The sequence below is a fragment of the Garra rufa genome, chromosome 22 (genome assembly GCF_049309525.1).
Source record: "Garra rufa chromosome 22, GarRuf1.0, whole genome shotgun sequence".
In the NCBI taxonomy this organism is placed as follows: Eukaryota; Metazoa; Chordata; class Actinopteri; order Cypriniformes; family Cyprinidae; genus Garra; species Garra rufa.
This window is the reverse complement of record NC_133382.1, coordinates 9,300,482-9,315,781: the sequence shown is the minus strand read 5'-3', so window position 1 is coordinate 9,315,781 and position 15,300 is coordinate 9,300,482. Positions and strand designations below refer to the sequence as shown.

The window sequence follows — 15,300 nt, the reverse complement described above, 5'->3', positions numbered from 1 at the left end:
TTTTTCTGATTGCTGGTTGTCCAAAATACAGATTTAAGCTTGGTTTGTCTCTCATGTTCAGAATGGATACACACCTCTTCATCAGGCTGCTCAGCAGGGTCACACACACATCATTAACCTTCTGCTTCAGCACGGAGCCTCTCCTAATGAGCTGACAGTGGTGAGTGTGTCACAACAGTGCAAAGTCTGAATTACTGAGCCTCTTCCAAACATGCCAACTCCTTTTCTGAGCATTCACACTTTTTTATGAGAAAAATCCAAAAGACTTACATTGAAATTGTATTTTTAGGGGTTCAAGCGCCTAGTGCTGAAACCCTATTGCAATTGTTATAATGGTCACGGATCAGCGATCTCCACGTAATACTGATCATGCAGACCAAACCGTAAGTCATAGAGACTTGAAAATTGGAGGGATGGTAGTACTCACACCGCAAAGGCTTGCCCCAATCGGCCTGACGGGGGCGCTACAGTAATCAAAAGTATGAAATTGGAATCCTTGGCTCACACCGGACAAAACGCATGCCTTAAATCCGATCGTGAGCATGGCGAAATTTTTGGGTATATTGGATTTGTTGCAAAACCTACTTTTGCGAATTAGTCCTAGGTTTTTTGCTTGATCGGAACCAAACCAGTGCAGAAAGATTCTCTGGAGAGCGAAAATCAATAATTATTTTAAAAAAATAATTTTTTGACTCACCAAACGTTAGAAAGGGGCAGGGCCACTTTTATTAAAAATCCTGTAACTCCTGAACGGAATGAGATATCTTCACCAAACTCAGGACACTTATGTAAAAGCTCATTCTGAAGTTGCAGGACAAAATCGTGGAGCTTGGCCACTTGATGGAAAATCATTGTGCATGGTCTTGGTCCAAAGTGCCACAAGTGTCTATAAGGACATTTGCGTATCTCAAAGAATCATGTCTGCCATAGGCCGATGACGTTTGTGTACCTTTTAGACATAGTTAACGGAGGCCGATCGGAACGAAACGGTTTGTTAAAGGAACTGTATGTAAGAAATTTATTTCAGTTAATCATAAAATGGCCCTGACATGTCACTAGACATTAAGAAATCCTGTTCATTTCAAATACTTATATCACTGACAACAGTGGTCTGGCCAGGATATTGTCATTTAAAAGTGAAAGTTGCAGCCCACGACTGATGTTATTGTTGTAATTTTGTGTTTTGGTCTGAGGCTCCACCCTCCAGCTATCTACTAATCACGAAGTCAGTAGAGTTTCGTCATCCGGGTTGCCAGCTCTGCTCTAGTTACAGCTGCAGTTACGAACGTGTCGGATAAAACACGTATAACGTTACGAAACCTAAAAGACCTCATTATGAATCCGAAATACGTCGTGACAAAGTCCGAAATAAAACAAGGATTTGTATAGGAGATACCTTTGAAAGATGGAGACGGCTGAAAACGGGTCCTGCAGCTTAGCTGGCAACCTCGAGTCAGGGGGGAGGGGGAGGGGATACACGTTCTACAGTATTTTGAAAGTGATTGCAGTACCAGTTTTGGCCACAATCCTACATACAGTTCCTTTAAGAAGAAAAGAGATTGAAGATTGAAGAAAAGATTGAGAAGAAAAAGAAAAAAAAACTATTTTTGCGAACAAGTCCTAGGTTTTTTCATGTAATCAGGAAAAAACACTGCAGTACAATTCTCTGGATTCTCTAGGTCAATAATTATCAAAAAAAGTTGAAATTTACCCTTTTTTTAAGTCGTTTAGAAAAGGGGTCTGTCTGAATTTACCCAAAATCCTATTAAAAAAAAACCCTCAAAATTTCACAAAACCTGATGAGCACAAGCTATAGGTGATTCTAAACAAGCATGCAAAGTTTTAAGGAGATCAGACCACAGCTGGCGCTATAACAGTCATAAATGTTACAAAACCGTGATCAATAGTACACAATCGCTTATAACTTCTAAGGCCGTGTTCACACTTGGCGTCTTTTTTCACAAGAAAAAGTTGACTAGGGCGTTTTTTTAGTAAAAAAAAAAAAAAGCTGGCAGCGTTCTGTTACAAAAAGCAGCCGAGTGCGTCTTTTGTTGCTATAACAACAGCTGCAACAGTAGCGTAGTGCTGTGTGGTGAAGAAATGTCGAGAAAGAGCCTCTTTGTGATGTATATTACGATAGAGTTGTTTACTCATATCATACAACTCCTTGTGCTCCGAAACTAGTACGATAAGTTTATCTACCGGCAACTTCTCAGTTTTTTCTTGTTGTTTTTGTTGTTATGGAAACGATAGGTCCCGCTACTCGCTTATCATTGGTCAGCTGTCAAAAAAGCGCTTGACGTAGGGCGTTTTCTTAAAAAAAGTTCAACTTTTTTCAACTTAAAAAGACGCTCTGAGCTGCAAAAAAAGACGCCGGCGGTGGCGTTTAAAAAAAGCGCTAGGGCTTTTTTGAAAAGACGGTTTACTCCATAGGATTAGAATGTAAAACAGACGCTGGCAGTTTGAAAAAGGACGGCAAGTGTGAACACGGCCTAAACCGTTAGTCGCAGGCTCAAGTGTCTTATGTCATTGGACTCCTTGGCTCATGCCGGACAAAAACTTTTTAGGGGTATTTTGGATTTGTTGCAAAACCTACTTTTGCAAACTAGTCCTAGTTTTTTGCCTGATCGGAACCAAACCAGGGCAGAAAGATTCTCTGGAAAGCGAATATCAATATTAACCCCAAAAAATTCCAACTTTCTACTCACCGTCGCAAAGGGACGCCAAAACGTTAGAAAGGGGCAGGACCACTTTTAGTGAAATGCCTATAACTGAGCGGAATGAGTTATCCTCACCAAACTCAGAACACTTACCTAAGAGCTCAATCTGAGGTCACAGGACAAAAATCGTGTAGCTTTGCATAAAAATTGCTATAAATCGTGTAGCTTTGCATAAAAATTGCTATACTTACACAACCATCTGTCCTGTAACATGAAACATGAAAATCGCTGTGCACAGTCTTGGTCCAAAGTGCTACAAGTGTCTATAAAAACATTTGCATATCTAAAAAAAAAAAAAAACCATAAAACATGGCGCCATTGGCCGATGAAGTTTGAGTGCCTATTAGACATGGTTAACGGTGGCCAATTGGAACGAAACTCAGTGGGCCTGTTTGACTCATGGACCCAAAGGTTAGTAATAAATTTGAAAGGAATCATTTAAAAAACGTAAACGATTGTGCATTGCAATTTTTTTTGCACATACATGCAATATTCATATCATGTGACAGAACTCCTCATTCCAGACAACATTCCAGAATGACTGCTGTCAATCTAATCATTTGTTAAATAATTGCGAAGATGTAAAAAAACATTTGCGAAATAGTCCTAGGTTTTTTATCTGGAAAAAAACACTGCAGTACAATTCTCTGGACTCTGGACTGAATTAACCCAAAATACTATAAAGCCTAAAGGAAAACTCAAAACTTCACGAAACCTGGTGAGGACATGCAACAGGTGATTCTAAACAAGCATTCAACTTTTAAGGGGACCGGACCACAGCTGGCCCTAAATTACCTGTCTTTGCAAAAAAAGGCTTACTTTTAATAATGTCATAATGTGTTTTTGCATGTGTTAAAATGCCTTAAAGCGCTTGAACCCCAATAATCGCTGCTTGCTTTATTTTATTATTTTATTTTATTTGATATAAAATGGTATATATAGTAAACTGCAAATAATAATTACTTAATATTCTGAAACATCTATTATAGGCTTTATAATAAGAATATAATAATAAATTATTTAATAGTACACATTTTCCAAAATTGTATAGGTTTATTGAGTTAATTAAATGTAATACTAAGTAAAGTCTTTATTGATTTACCTTAATATTGTTCTTTTCCCTTACCCTACAGAATGGAAACACTGCCTTAGCTATTGCCAGGCGTCTGGGTTACATCTCTGTGGTCGACACGCTCAAAGTCGTGACAGAGGAGACTACTACTGTGGTGAGGGACTTTGTGTCATAACAGATTCTATTCTGCAGAATACCATATACCAGGTTTTATTGTGTTTTAGTGTAATGGTTTTCAGCTGGTGGATCGAAGCACAAAAGTTGGTTGCATGTCTGTTCTTATAACGTCAAATAGGAGGGAAAAAACAATGCTGCATGCTTTATGTTTGATGCAAAGAAAAATGAAGCCACATCAACAATCACTTATTGCTGTTTTTTTTTTTTGTTGTTGTTGTTTTTTTTGCAGACGGTGACAGAGAAACATAAATTGAATGTTCCAGAAACAATGAACGAGGTTTTGGATATGTCAGATGATGAAGGTAAACAGGCTTTCATATGATTATAGTCTGTTTTTTCTCTTCATTTATGTAAGTTTAAGTTTACTTTTGTTTACTTGCATATTATTTCTAACACTTTTTATTTAAACTACACAGTTCGTAGAGCCAATGTGCCTGAAATGCTCAATGAGGACTATATTTCAGATGTTGACGAAGGTATCTCTTATTTTGTGTGGTTTGTTCTTACAGCACCTGCTTTTTTTTTTTTTTTCACATTTTCCTACTAACCAGATCTTCAAAATTCAGTCTTTTTTTGTTATAGACTCTTTTCACAACATGGCTATCTCTTGCTGGCTTTGTACTAGTTGCTAGGCTACTCTTTATGAATATGAAATTCTTCAATATGCAAATCTCCGTTGGCTTGCATATATTAAATCTGGGGTTTGCTATTCTATTAACAACTGTATGCGTAATTACAATTTCACACATACTCTCTTTATAAATCCAGCCTCTATGTGAATGATAGTTTTTTCTTGGATTTTTCTGGACAGACGTTTGTTTGGCTCAGTTCGTTTCTGTTTTGCAGTCAGAACCCACAGAGCTTCAGTGTAAGCTAGACGGATTGAATGGAAGTTTTCCAGTCAGTGCCATGAATGACAATTGTGTCTGTTTATTTGATACTGTAACATGATGGTTCGAATGCATTTAATACTTGAAATAGGGCGTTAGGGTGTTGCTATGTGGTATCTTACTTCAAATCAAAAGAATCCACCCTCCAGTCTCTGATATTTTGGTCACATTACGTTGTTTATAGCCGTGCGTAGCATGCTGCTTGAACCCTTTAACAGTTCTGACATGTGGTGAATATAGTTTGTGCATGTGTGTAACAAGAATACAGCCCTCATAAAACCTGTGTATGTGTGTGTGTGTGTTGTAGAGACTGGAACATGGTGTTTAATTACTGTAAACTGATATTCCTTCATACTCCCAGGGCATAACTGACATAACTCACATGGCTTCTTATTTACATATTACACCCCTGTTCCCTAAATACACATTGGTCACATGAATATAATCATATAAACATTCTGACATTTAGTTCCTGTATAAAAGTGTCTCTTTTATATTATCTTTTAGTTGGATGATGAAAAAATCTGATGAATCAATTCTGCTCACATCGCCAATTGGCAACTGAATGCAAACGTCTGTCTGGCATAAAACCTTTTGCCATTGCTGACGCTGCTAGCTTTTTCCATCTGATTCTCTCGCTGTCTTTCTGGCAGTGTGAAAGAGCTCAGCTCTGTTTATCCAGGCATGAGGTGCAGTACTAATAACACAGGTCCCAGGAAAACAGCACCAGTGCTTTTACCAATGCTTTTATCTATCAAAAGAAAATAAAAAATGTACTTATTTGCTTTCTTAATACACATTTTCTGTTGTGTGACTGCTGCAGAGACCTAGAAGACAAAACAGCCATAGAACTGCAGCCCAATTTACTATTTATTTCAAGCCACGACTATTTAGATCACATCTTAGAACACTGTAAAAAAAAGTTGTTTCAACTCAAAATAATTTGTTACCCCGCTAACTTAAAATTTTTAGTTTAGTCAACTAAAATATTCCAGTTGTCCCTTAAATTAACATTTAGTAACAACATTTCAAGTTGACTAAAAATTTTAAGTCAGCGGGGTAACAAATTATTTTAAGTTAAAACTATTTTTGAAACAATTTTTATATACACGGCATCTGCTGCAGTATTTCAATTACATTTCTATGGAAACATGCTTTATGTGAATCTGTGCACCTTGCGTTCACACTGTATTAAGGGATTACTTCTTTTTTTTTTAGTGATTGATTAAAATAATTATTTGTTTGTGAATCAGACTACCCTGGCCGTGCTTATTGTTTTTTTGAATGCAACATATTTAAACATGCTTAGTTTTGCAATGAAACAGAAGTAGCAACTATTTTTTATATATATATATTTTGACATATATCCAAGTGTAATGAATTATAGAAACAGAAAAACTGTAGGGTGGGGTTTTATTTAGCATTTCTTGATTGGATTTTGACCATGTATCCAAAGATTTTAACAAAGCCACCATCGACAGAGCCATCATGTTTTGCTTGTTCATGTTTGTAAGGCAACTTTGCAGAGCAAGCTCTTGCCATTCCCATTTATTATAATATGCTTGTTAACCTTGTTCTGTTATGTGGCTTATTTCCAAGATAGCATGTTTGATTTAGAAAATATTATTGGATTTTTCTTTTTGCTGTTTTTTTTTGTAAGATCTGGCAACACTAATTTGTCAAAATGTAACGCATTTGTCAAATGTCTTGCGCATTTGGTATCCACTGTTTTTGACCAAAGTAATATTACAGCGACAAAAGCCTTATGTACAGAGATTTTAACTAAACCACCGTCGACAGAGCCATTGTGTTTTGCTTAAGTTTGTAAGGCTACTTTGCAGAGGAAGCTCTTGAAGGGTTGCCATGTCCACTTATTATAAGCTATGCTTATTAACCTTCTTTGGTTTTGGGCTCGGTTCCTAATTTTGATATTCTGTTATGTGGCTTGTTTCCAAGATAATGTATTTGATTTTGCATTTATTATGGCATTGTTCTTTTTTGCAGTTTTTTTCTTGCAAGATCTGGCAACACTAATTAGTCAAAATGTAACCGTCTTGCACATTTGGTATCCGCTGTTTTTGACCAAAGTAATATTACAGCGATAAAAGACTTATGTGCGGAGATTTTAACTAAACCTCCGTCGACAGAGCCATTGTGTTTTGCGTAAGCTTGTAAGGCTAATTTGCAGAGCAAGCTCTTAAAGGGTTGCCATGTCCACTTATTATAACTTTTTTGGTTTTAGGCTCAGCTCCTAATTTTGATATTCTGTAATGTGGCTTGTTTCTAAGATAATGTATTTGATTTTGCATATATTATAGGCTTGTTCTTTTTGGCATTTTTTTTCTTGCAAGATCTGGCAACACTAATTAGTCAAAATGCAACCGTCTTGCTTATTCTGTATCTGCTGTTTTTGACCAAACTAATATTACAGCGACAAAAGACTTCTGAGATTTTAAGTAAACCACAATCGACAGAGCCATTGTGTTTTGTGTATGTTTGTAAGGCTACTTCGCATAGCAAGTTCTTGAAGGGTTGCCATGTCCACTTATTATAAGCTATGCTTATTACCCCTCTTTGTTTTTGGGCTTGTCTCATAATTGTGATATTTTGTTATGTGGCTTATTTCCAAGATAATGTATTTGATTTTTAATATATTATGGGCTTGTTCTTAATATAATTTTTAGTTTTTTTTTTTTTTTTGCAAGATCTGGTTACAATAATTAGTCAACATGTAATTAATCAAAATGTAACTGTCTTGCACATTTGGTATCCGCAATTTTTTGACCAATCTAATATAACAGCGACAAAAGGCTCATGCTAAAAGATTTTAACTAAACCACCATAGACAGAACCTTCGTCTTTTGCTTATGTTTGTATGGCTACTTCGCAGATAAGCTCTTAAAGGGTTGCCATGTCCACTTATTATAAAATATACTTACTGAGCTTCTTTGGTTTTGGGCTCAGCTCATAACTTTGATATTCTGTTATGTGGTTTGTTTCCAAGAAAGCATGTTTGATTTTGAATATATTATGGGCTTGTTTTTTTGTTGCTTTTTTCTTGCAAGATCTGGCAACACTAATGAGTCAACATGCATTCTGTGATTTCTTGCACAGTGCATACAGAAAAGAAAAAAGACTTGTGTTTAGAGATTTGAACTAAACTACCACTGATAGAGCTTCGCGTTTTGCATATGTTGTAAGGCCACTTGCAGATAAGCTCTTAAAGGGTTGCCATGTCCACTTATTATAAAATATACTTACTGAGCTTCTTTGGTTTTGGGCTCAGCTCATAACTTTGATATTCTGTTATGTGGCTTGTTTCCAAGACAGCACGTTTGATTTTGAATATGTTATGGGCTTGTTTTTTTGTTGCTTTTTTCTTGCAAGATCTGGCAACACTAATGAGTCAACATGCATTCTGTGATTTCTTGGACAGAGCATACAGAAAAGACAACTCTTATATGCTTTTAAACACGTCATCAACAACTACTTGTTCCTGGGTTTTTTTTCATATACACACTGCTTAGAATTTTTGTAAATGCGGTGGTGGCAGTTCGTTTGCGGAACAGGGTTGTCACTCCTGTAAATTACTAAAATGTGTGTGTACATAACATTATTAAGCAACAACTTTATAATGAATTTAGCAGACTAAATGATTGGAGAATGGCAATAAAATAAAATAAAATTGTTGTTGATAAGATCTTTAATATGCATTCAGAATATAGACAGCACGATTATTCGTTTCATGCTGACTTTAAAATTGCAAGGGATTATAAGCAGGTGTCGCAATGTATTCAGTGATTCCCAAATGGAACAGGATTGTGAGTTCCTGGAGTTTGTACTCTGGCAGCTCAAGCACGCTGTTCCCGGGGGGCCGTGGTCAGGTGGCAGGCGGTCTTTTTCCGTTGGTCTCCCTCCTTTTTTTACTATTTGTTCTGCTGCCTGTAGAAGGGCTCTTTTGTTGTCCCCCTGTTGTACAGGGTCTGATTACACAGAGCACCTCAGCACCAGCACAAATTACCATAGAAATACGCCCCCTTCCACTTCTATTGTGTCCCACCCCAGCTGGGGGCTCCTGGGGCATGAGGAATGCCGAGATCCGATCACCGCACTCGCTCTGAAACTGCCTCAAGTGTTACCTCGCTCCCGCGATGACCTCACACGGATCAGACTCGCGCCGGCCCCTCACTGTTTGAACGCCCTGTCAGGCCGCGGCAGAGGGGGGTGTGTGTGTAAATGCACACAGACAGAGGCAACTGGATCGTTTCAAACACTGTGGACAGGGCCGAAGTGGACATGTGGAAGTAATTGTGTCGTTTGGAGTTTACTGGATTCAGGAAGTGTGGCTTCTGGGAGTGAGAAAGGACAAAGAGGACCTGTAAATATTTTTAAAGCTGGTGGGAAGATGAAGGATGGAGTTGGCTGTTCAGTGTAAGAGATCTTGCTAGTTATGATTCAATCATGCTGTTTGAAGACACACAACACGATAGTTTTAGAAGTGGTAGAGAAGCCAAAGAGTGTTTGAGTTTACTTACAAAACTGTGACCAGCGCTTTGTTTTAACCTCCTTTTTGGGACGTACTTAATAATTAAAGTAAATGTTTTTTGATTTGGGGTTAGTTTTAATGCTGTACAACTTCTAATTAGTTTGGTAAAAGTGTGTTGACCTGTTAACTTCTGGCAGTGTTAAGGGTGCTAGTGAATTGCTTTATTTTGTAAGAGGCTGAAGATATTTGGATCTCTTTTTAGGACATTTCACAATTTAGCTGAGTAAATATCATTGTGCATGTTTGCATTAAAGAGAGTGAAAGTTGCAGTTTTGTGGGGCTGATTTTGGGGGGAGGTGGTTACCAGGGTGATTAGCACTGGAGTGGAGGGGAGGGGGGTGTCAATGTTGGAATGCTGTGCTCCCCAATTTTTCTCCTAGCCTGCATTCACAGCGTAGTTGAATGTGGCCCAATTATGATTTTTATGTAAACGTTATGTGACAGAGCTGTTTTGTGAATGGCATTGTGAACAGAAAACAAATTATGTTGATTCTGGGCCACTTCCAAAAGTGGAAATCTGATTCAAAGCTGATCGTACATTCTGGATAGAGTTTGTTCCAAATCTTTAATCATAAATATTTAACTTAAAAATGTAATTCAGCCCAAACAGACACTCAACATTTGAAATAACTAATCGATTGTCTTTTGTTGTTGTTGTTGTTGTTGTTGTGTGGATAATTTTAGCTATGAAGTACAAAAAAATGGTAACATCTAAATTATCAAATAATTTTTAAAATTTTTGAAAATATTATCTTTTATTATTTAACTGAAACATTATTTACTGTAACTGAACCAACCTATATACATTGATTTATACAAACAAAACAAATTTGACTTTTTACTGTTTTTTTCTCACTTTATTTTAAACTCTATACTTTTTAAAGAAATTTTGAATTAAATGTTTTGCTGTATATAGTATTCACTGTAAAAAAATAATTTTACACTGTAAAAACAAGATTACTAAGTTTTACAAGAAAATACAATTTCAAAATACCAGTTTTTCTATTTCAAAATGTCACCTTTAATTCTGTGTAAATATGTGTTTCTTTGTAATTGTTTGCGAAATTTTTGTCAAAGTACAAAATGAAATGTCTTGAACTATTATTGGTCATATTTCTTACTGTAATTTGAATATTGTATTAAAATTGTCCTTTTATGTGTTATAGATGCCTTTACATAAAATAATTTATTAGAATTAGAAAGTATTATACAGAAACATACATAAATATGTGTTTATTTAATATATACATTGAATATACGCTGTTGTCCAAAAGTGTTTCTTATGCTCATCAAGACTCATAATTTGTTTGATCAAAAATCCAGGAAAAAACAATAATATTGTGAAATATTATTTCAATGTAAAGCAAGAGCTTTCTGTGTGAATATATTTTAAAATGTAATTTTGTGCATCATTAATTCAGTCTTCGGTGTCAAATGATCCTCCAGAAATCATTCAGAAATCTGATTTATTGTCAGTGTTGAAAACAGTTGTGCTGCTTATTATTTTTAGGTACTATAATTAGGTACAGCATTTATTTAAAATAGTAATCTTATAACAATATAAACTACCATTTAAAAGTTTGTGGTCGGTAAATTTGTATTCTTTCTTTTTTTTAAAGAAATTAATACTTTTATTCACCAAGGATGTTTTAAATTGATTGAAAGTGATAGCAAAGACTTATTGTTAGAATAAATACTGTTCTTTTTAACGTTTTATTCATCAAAGAATTCTGAAAAAAGAACCACAGGTTACAAAAAAAAAGAAATATTATGCTGCACAATTCCCATATTGATAATAAAAGTAATAAATCAGCATATTAGAATGATGTCTGGAGGATCATGTGACACTGAAGACTGGAGCAATGGCTGATGAAAATTAAGCTTTGCATCACTGGAATAATTTATATTTTAAAATGCATTAAAATAGGAAATCATTATTTTAAACTGTAATAATATTTCACAGTATTACTGTTTTTTCAATCTGTATTTTTGATCTAGTAAATTCAGCCTTGATGAGAATAAGAGGATTCCATGAAAACATAACAAATCTTAATGATCCCAAACTTTTCAATGGCAGTGTAAATGTGTACTCATATCTTTATAATTTTACAGTATTTATTAGAAATTATTAATATGTATTTATAGATTAAGTATATATTTTATGATTAAAAGTATTAGTATTAGCATGTAGGTCATGTGAAAACCCTCTTCAAACTTCTGAAAATCATAATTGGGTGCTTTTTCCTTGCAGTTTCTTGCAGTGCTTTTTCTTGCAGTCTTTCTCTCTCTGTTTCTGTGACCCACTTCACTGCTGCTCTGCTGTAGTGTCCATTACTGCAATGTCTGAGGATGGATGGCCTGTTTGAATCTATCTTGTCAGAGATGCATATTAAAAACAGATTTATGGTCACCATGAGCGAGCTGCAACATATGGTCTTGATGTTCTCTAAGTGCCTTGCTTACTTTTCTGTGCTTATAATAATATAATCTAAACAAAAATTGCATGAATCTGCAGCCATGAAAGAGTTTGGGAAATGTGCCAGTGACTGTTGTGGGATTGGTGGGGGGCATTTTGCTCGAATCCAGCCATTCATTCTTAACGCCAACATGAAATCAAAATTTACTTTTTGTCTTATTCCCCATGATTCATCGGTGCACGGTTTTCCAAAGAAAAATTGGAAACATGACGGAAGTTAAATGGGTTTTGAATGGCATTCATGTTGACTCTATAGGACCAGTGTTGTTGTACAGGGTCACCTCTTCTCTCTGAAGGGTCTAGTAATTATTTCTTTTGCTGACAGGTGAGGATGCGATGACAGGTGACACAGACAAGTACCTGGGACCACAAGACCTGCGAGAGCTCGGAGACGACTCTCTCCCTCAGGAAGGATACGTGGGATTCAGTGTTGGAGCCCGTACAGCCAGGTAATGTACCCTCACCACATGCAGAAAGGGACGTCTAAACAGCTTTTTACATTATTTTGAAAATTGCACTAAATCTGTTACTGTTTTCAGCGCGACATATGTCATGGAAATCTATGGGAGCCCGTTTCTGCCATTAAATAAAAAATTGACAAAAGGTTATTGCAACGTTTTTTCTCAGAACTGTGTGATATAAACTCACAATTCTGACTTTTTTCTCACAATTGCTTGTTATAAACTCACAATTCTGCATTTTTCTCTTAGGATTACATAAAATAAACTAAATTGCGATAAAAAAAAGTCTCGAATTTTTCTCTTAGAATACATGATATAAACTCATTTGTGAGAAATAAAGTCAGAATTGCGAGATTTAAACTCGATTCTAATTTTTTTTATCTTAGAATTACATGATATAAACTCAATTGTGCATAATAATGTCAGAATTGTGAGATAAAAACTCACAATTGCAAGTTATAAAGTCAGAATTGCGAGATATAAACTAAATTATGACTTTTTCACTTAGAATTACATGATATAAACTCATTTGTGAGTAAAGTCAGAATTGTGAGTTAAAATGCACAATTGCAAGTTATAAAGTCAGAATTGCAAGATATAAACTCAAAATTCTGACTTTTTTCTTGGAATTACACAATATAAACTCAGTTGTGAGAAATAAAGTCAGAATTGTGAGATAAAAACGCACAATTGCGAGTTATAAAGTCAGAATTGCTAGATATAAACTCAAAATTCTAACTTTTTTCTTAGAATTACGTGATATAAACTCAATTGTGAGTAATAAAGTCAGAATTGCTAGATAAAAACGCACAATTGCGAGTTATAAAGTCAGAATTGCTAGATATAAACTCAAAATTCTGACTTTTCTCTTAGAATTACATGATATAAACTCGGTTGCGACAAATAAAGTCAGAATGGTGAGATATAAACTAGATTCTGACTTTTTCTCTTAGAATTACATGATATAAACTCAATTGTAAGAAATAAAGTCAGAATTGCGAGATAAAAATGCACAATTGCGAATTATAAAGTCAGAATTACCAGTTATAAACTCACAATTCTGACTTTTTCTCTTAGAATTATGTCATATAAACTCAATTGCAAGTAATAAAGTCAGAATTGCATGATATAAATTAAATTCTGACTTTTTCTTTTAGAATTACACAATATAAACCCAATTGTGAGTTTTTTCTTATGAGTACATGATATAAACTCAGTTGCAACAAATAAAGTCAGAATTGTGAGATATAAACTCAAAATTTAGACTTTTTCTTAGAATTGCACGATATAAACTCAATTGCGACAAATAAAGTCAGAATTGTGAGATAAAAACTCAAAAGTCTGACTTTTTTCTCAGAATTACAAGATATAAACTTAATTGTGACAAATAAAGTCAGAATTGCGAGATATAAACTCAAAATTCTGACTTTTTTCTTATAATTACATGATATAAATTCAATTGCAAGAAATAAAGTCAGAATTGTGAGATAAAAACTCAAAATTCTGACTTTTTTCTCAGAATTAAAAGATATAAACTTAATTGTGACAAAGTCAGAATTGCGAGATAAAAACTTGCAATTCTGACTTTATAACTCGCAATTGCAAGTTTCTATCACGCAATTCTGAGAAAAAAGTTAGATTTACGAGTTTCTATCTCACAATTCTGACTTTTTATCTCACAATTCTGACTTTATAACTCAAAAAAATTTATAGAAAAAAAATTTAATTGCAAGTTCTGAGAATTCTAAGAAAAAAAAAACAGAATTGCGAGATATAAACTTGCAGTTTCAGGAAAAATTCAGTCAGAATTGTGAGATAAAAAATAAAAAACCTTTTAAATTTTTTATTCAGTGGCAAAAAATGGGCTTCCATGGGAAGATATAAATGTTACTGCACTCTAAATATATCAAATTTCCATCAACTGGAATAACACTGTTTTAACAAATAAACTTAATATGATGCTTTTTTGTCAGTAATACATAAATGAAATGTTTTCATTCATTTTCATCAATAGTCATCTTAAATAGTAGTAAAAAAAAAAAACAGATTTTTTTTAAACATAATAACCAGGTTTATATATTTATGATGAGTAAATTAATTACTTTAAATCTCATGAATTACATAAATAGCTAATTAAATATCGCTTGTTAATGTTCATGCGTTTTTACTGAATAAATTTAATTTTCACAATGAACAGATCTTGCGTAATCTGAATAAGTGTGTTTTGAAAATAAGTACGTTTAAATCAGATAAATGCAAATCGGTAATACATTAATATATGAACAGATTTGTTTGTAGTGTAGATTGACAAATATGTATCAGTTTATGATTTCATTTCCTGTAATAGAAATGATAGAAATTTGATATACAATTTAAATTGATTTGAGTGCTGTCAAATCGATTAATCGTAATAAATCACATCCAAAATAAAAGTCTGTGTTTACATATTACATACACATATTATATATAATTTGTTAATTTCAATGTATATGTAATTACATACATATTATGTAAACTCAAACTTTTTTTGAATGCGATTAATCACGATTAATCGGTTTTGCAGCATTAATTTAAATACATTCTTAAATTTAGGTCTAAATATTTTTTGCTCGTAAAAGTTTGTAGGTTCAAACCATTGAATCATACACTTAAAATCAGTATATCTGTAGGAATCATGCAGTAAGTTGCACTGGCATCAGTACTAATAATAAGTAAACATTAGGTACTTGGGCAACATCATTTCACAATACCCGGACTGTTGGACTAGGTTAACAGAACAATTAAGATAAGAGAAGACATTAGGTTATTTGAGGGATAGTTCACCTAAAATATTTCTTGTCCTCATGTTGTTCCTGACCCATGTGACTTTTTTTGTGTAAAACAAAATAGATGTTTTGAAGAATAACATTGAAGAATATTAGCACACAATAAGTATCATCTGAATGATCTGGTTTGCGA

General features: G+C 34.4%; 1 protein-coding gene across 15 annotated transcripts in view; it reads left to right on the top strand.

Moving 5' to 3' along the window:
• ank3b (ankyrin 3b) overlaps positions 1–15,300 on the top strand; it is a 253,156-nt gene that overhangs the window by 196,845 nt on the left and 41,011 nt on the right. For 11 of the 15 annotated variants that reach the window (XM_073827683.1, XM_073827680.1, XM_073827676.1 and 8 more), the window contains 5 exons: positions 62–160; positions 3,854–3,946; positions 4,199–4,271; positions 4,386–4,445; positions 12,207–12,330. In XM_073827683.1, coding sequence (XP_073683784.1) covers positions 62–160; positions 3,854–3,946; positions 4,199–4,271; positions 4,386–4,445; positions 12,207–12,330 — 449 coding nt within the window. The remainder of the gene's footprint in view (positions 1–61; positions 161–3,853; positions 3,947–4,198; positions 4,272–4,385; positions 4,446–12,206; positions 12,331–15,300) is intronic. The other 4 variants (XM_073827684.1, XM_073827681.1, XM_073827682.1 and 1 more) reach the window with 1 other exon arrangement.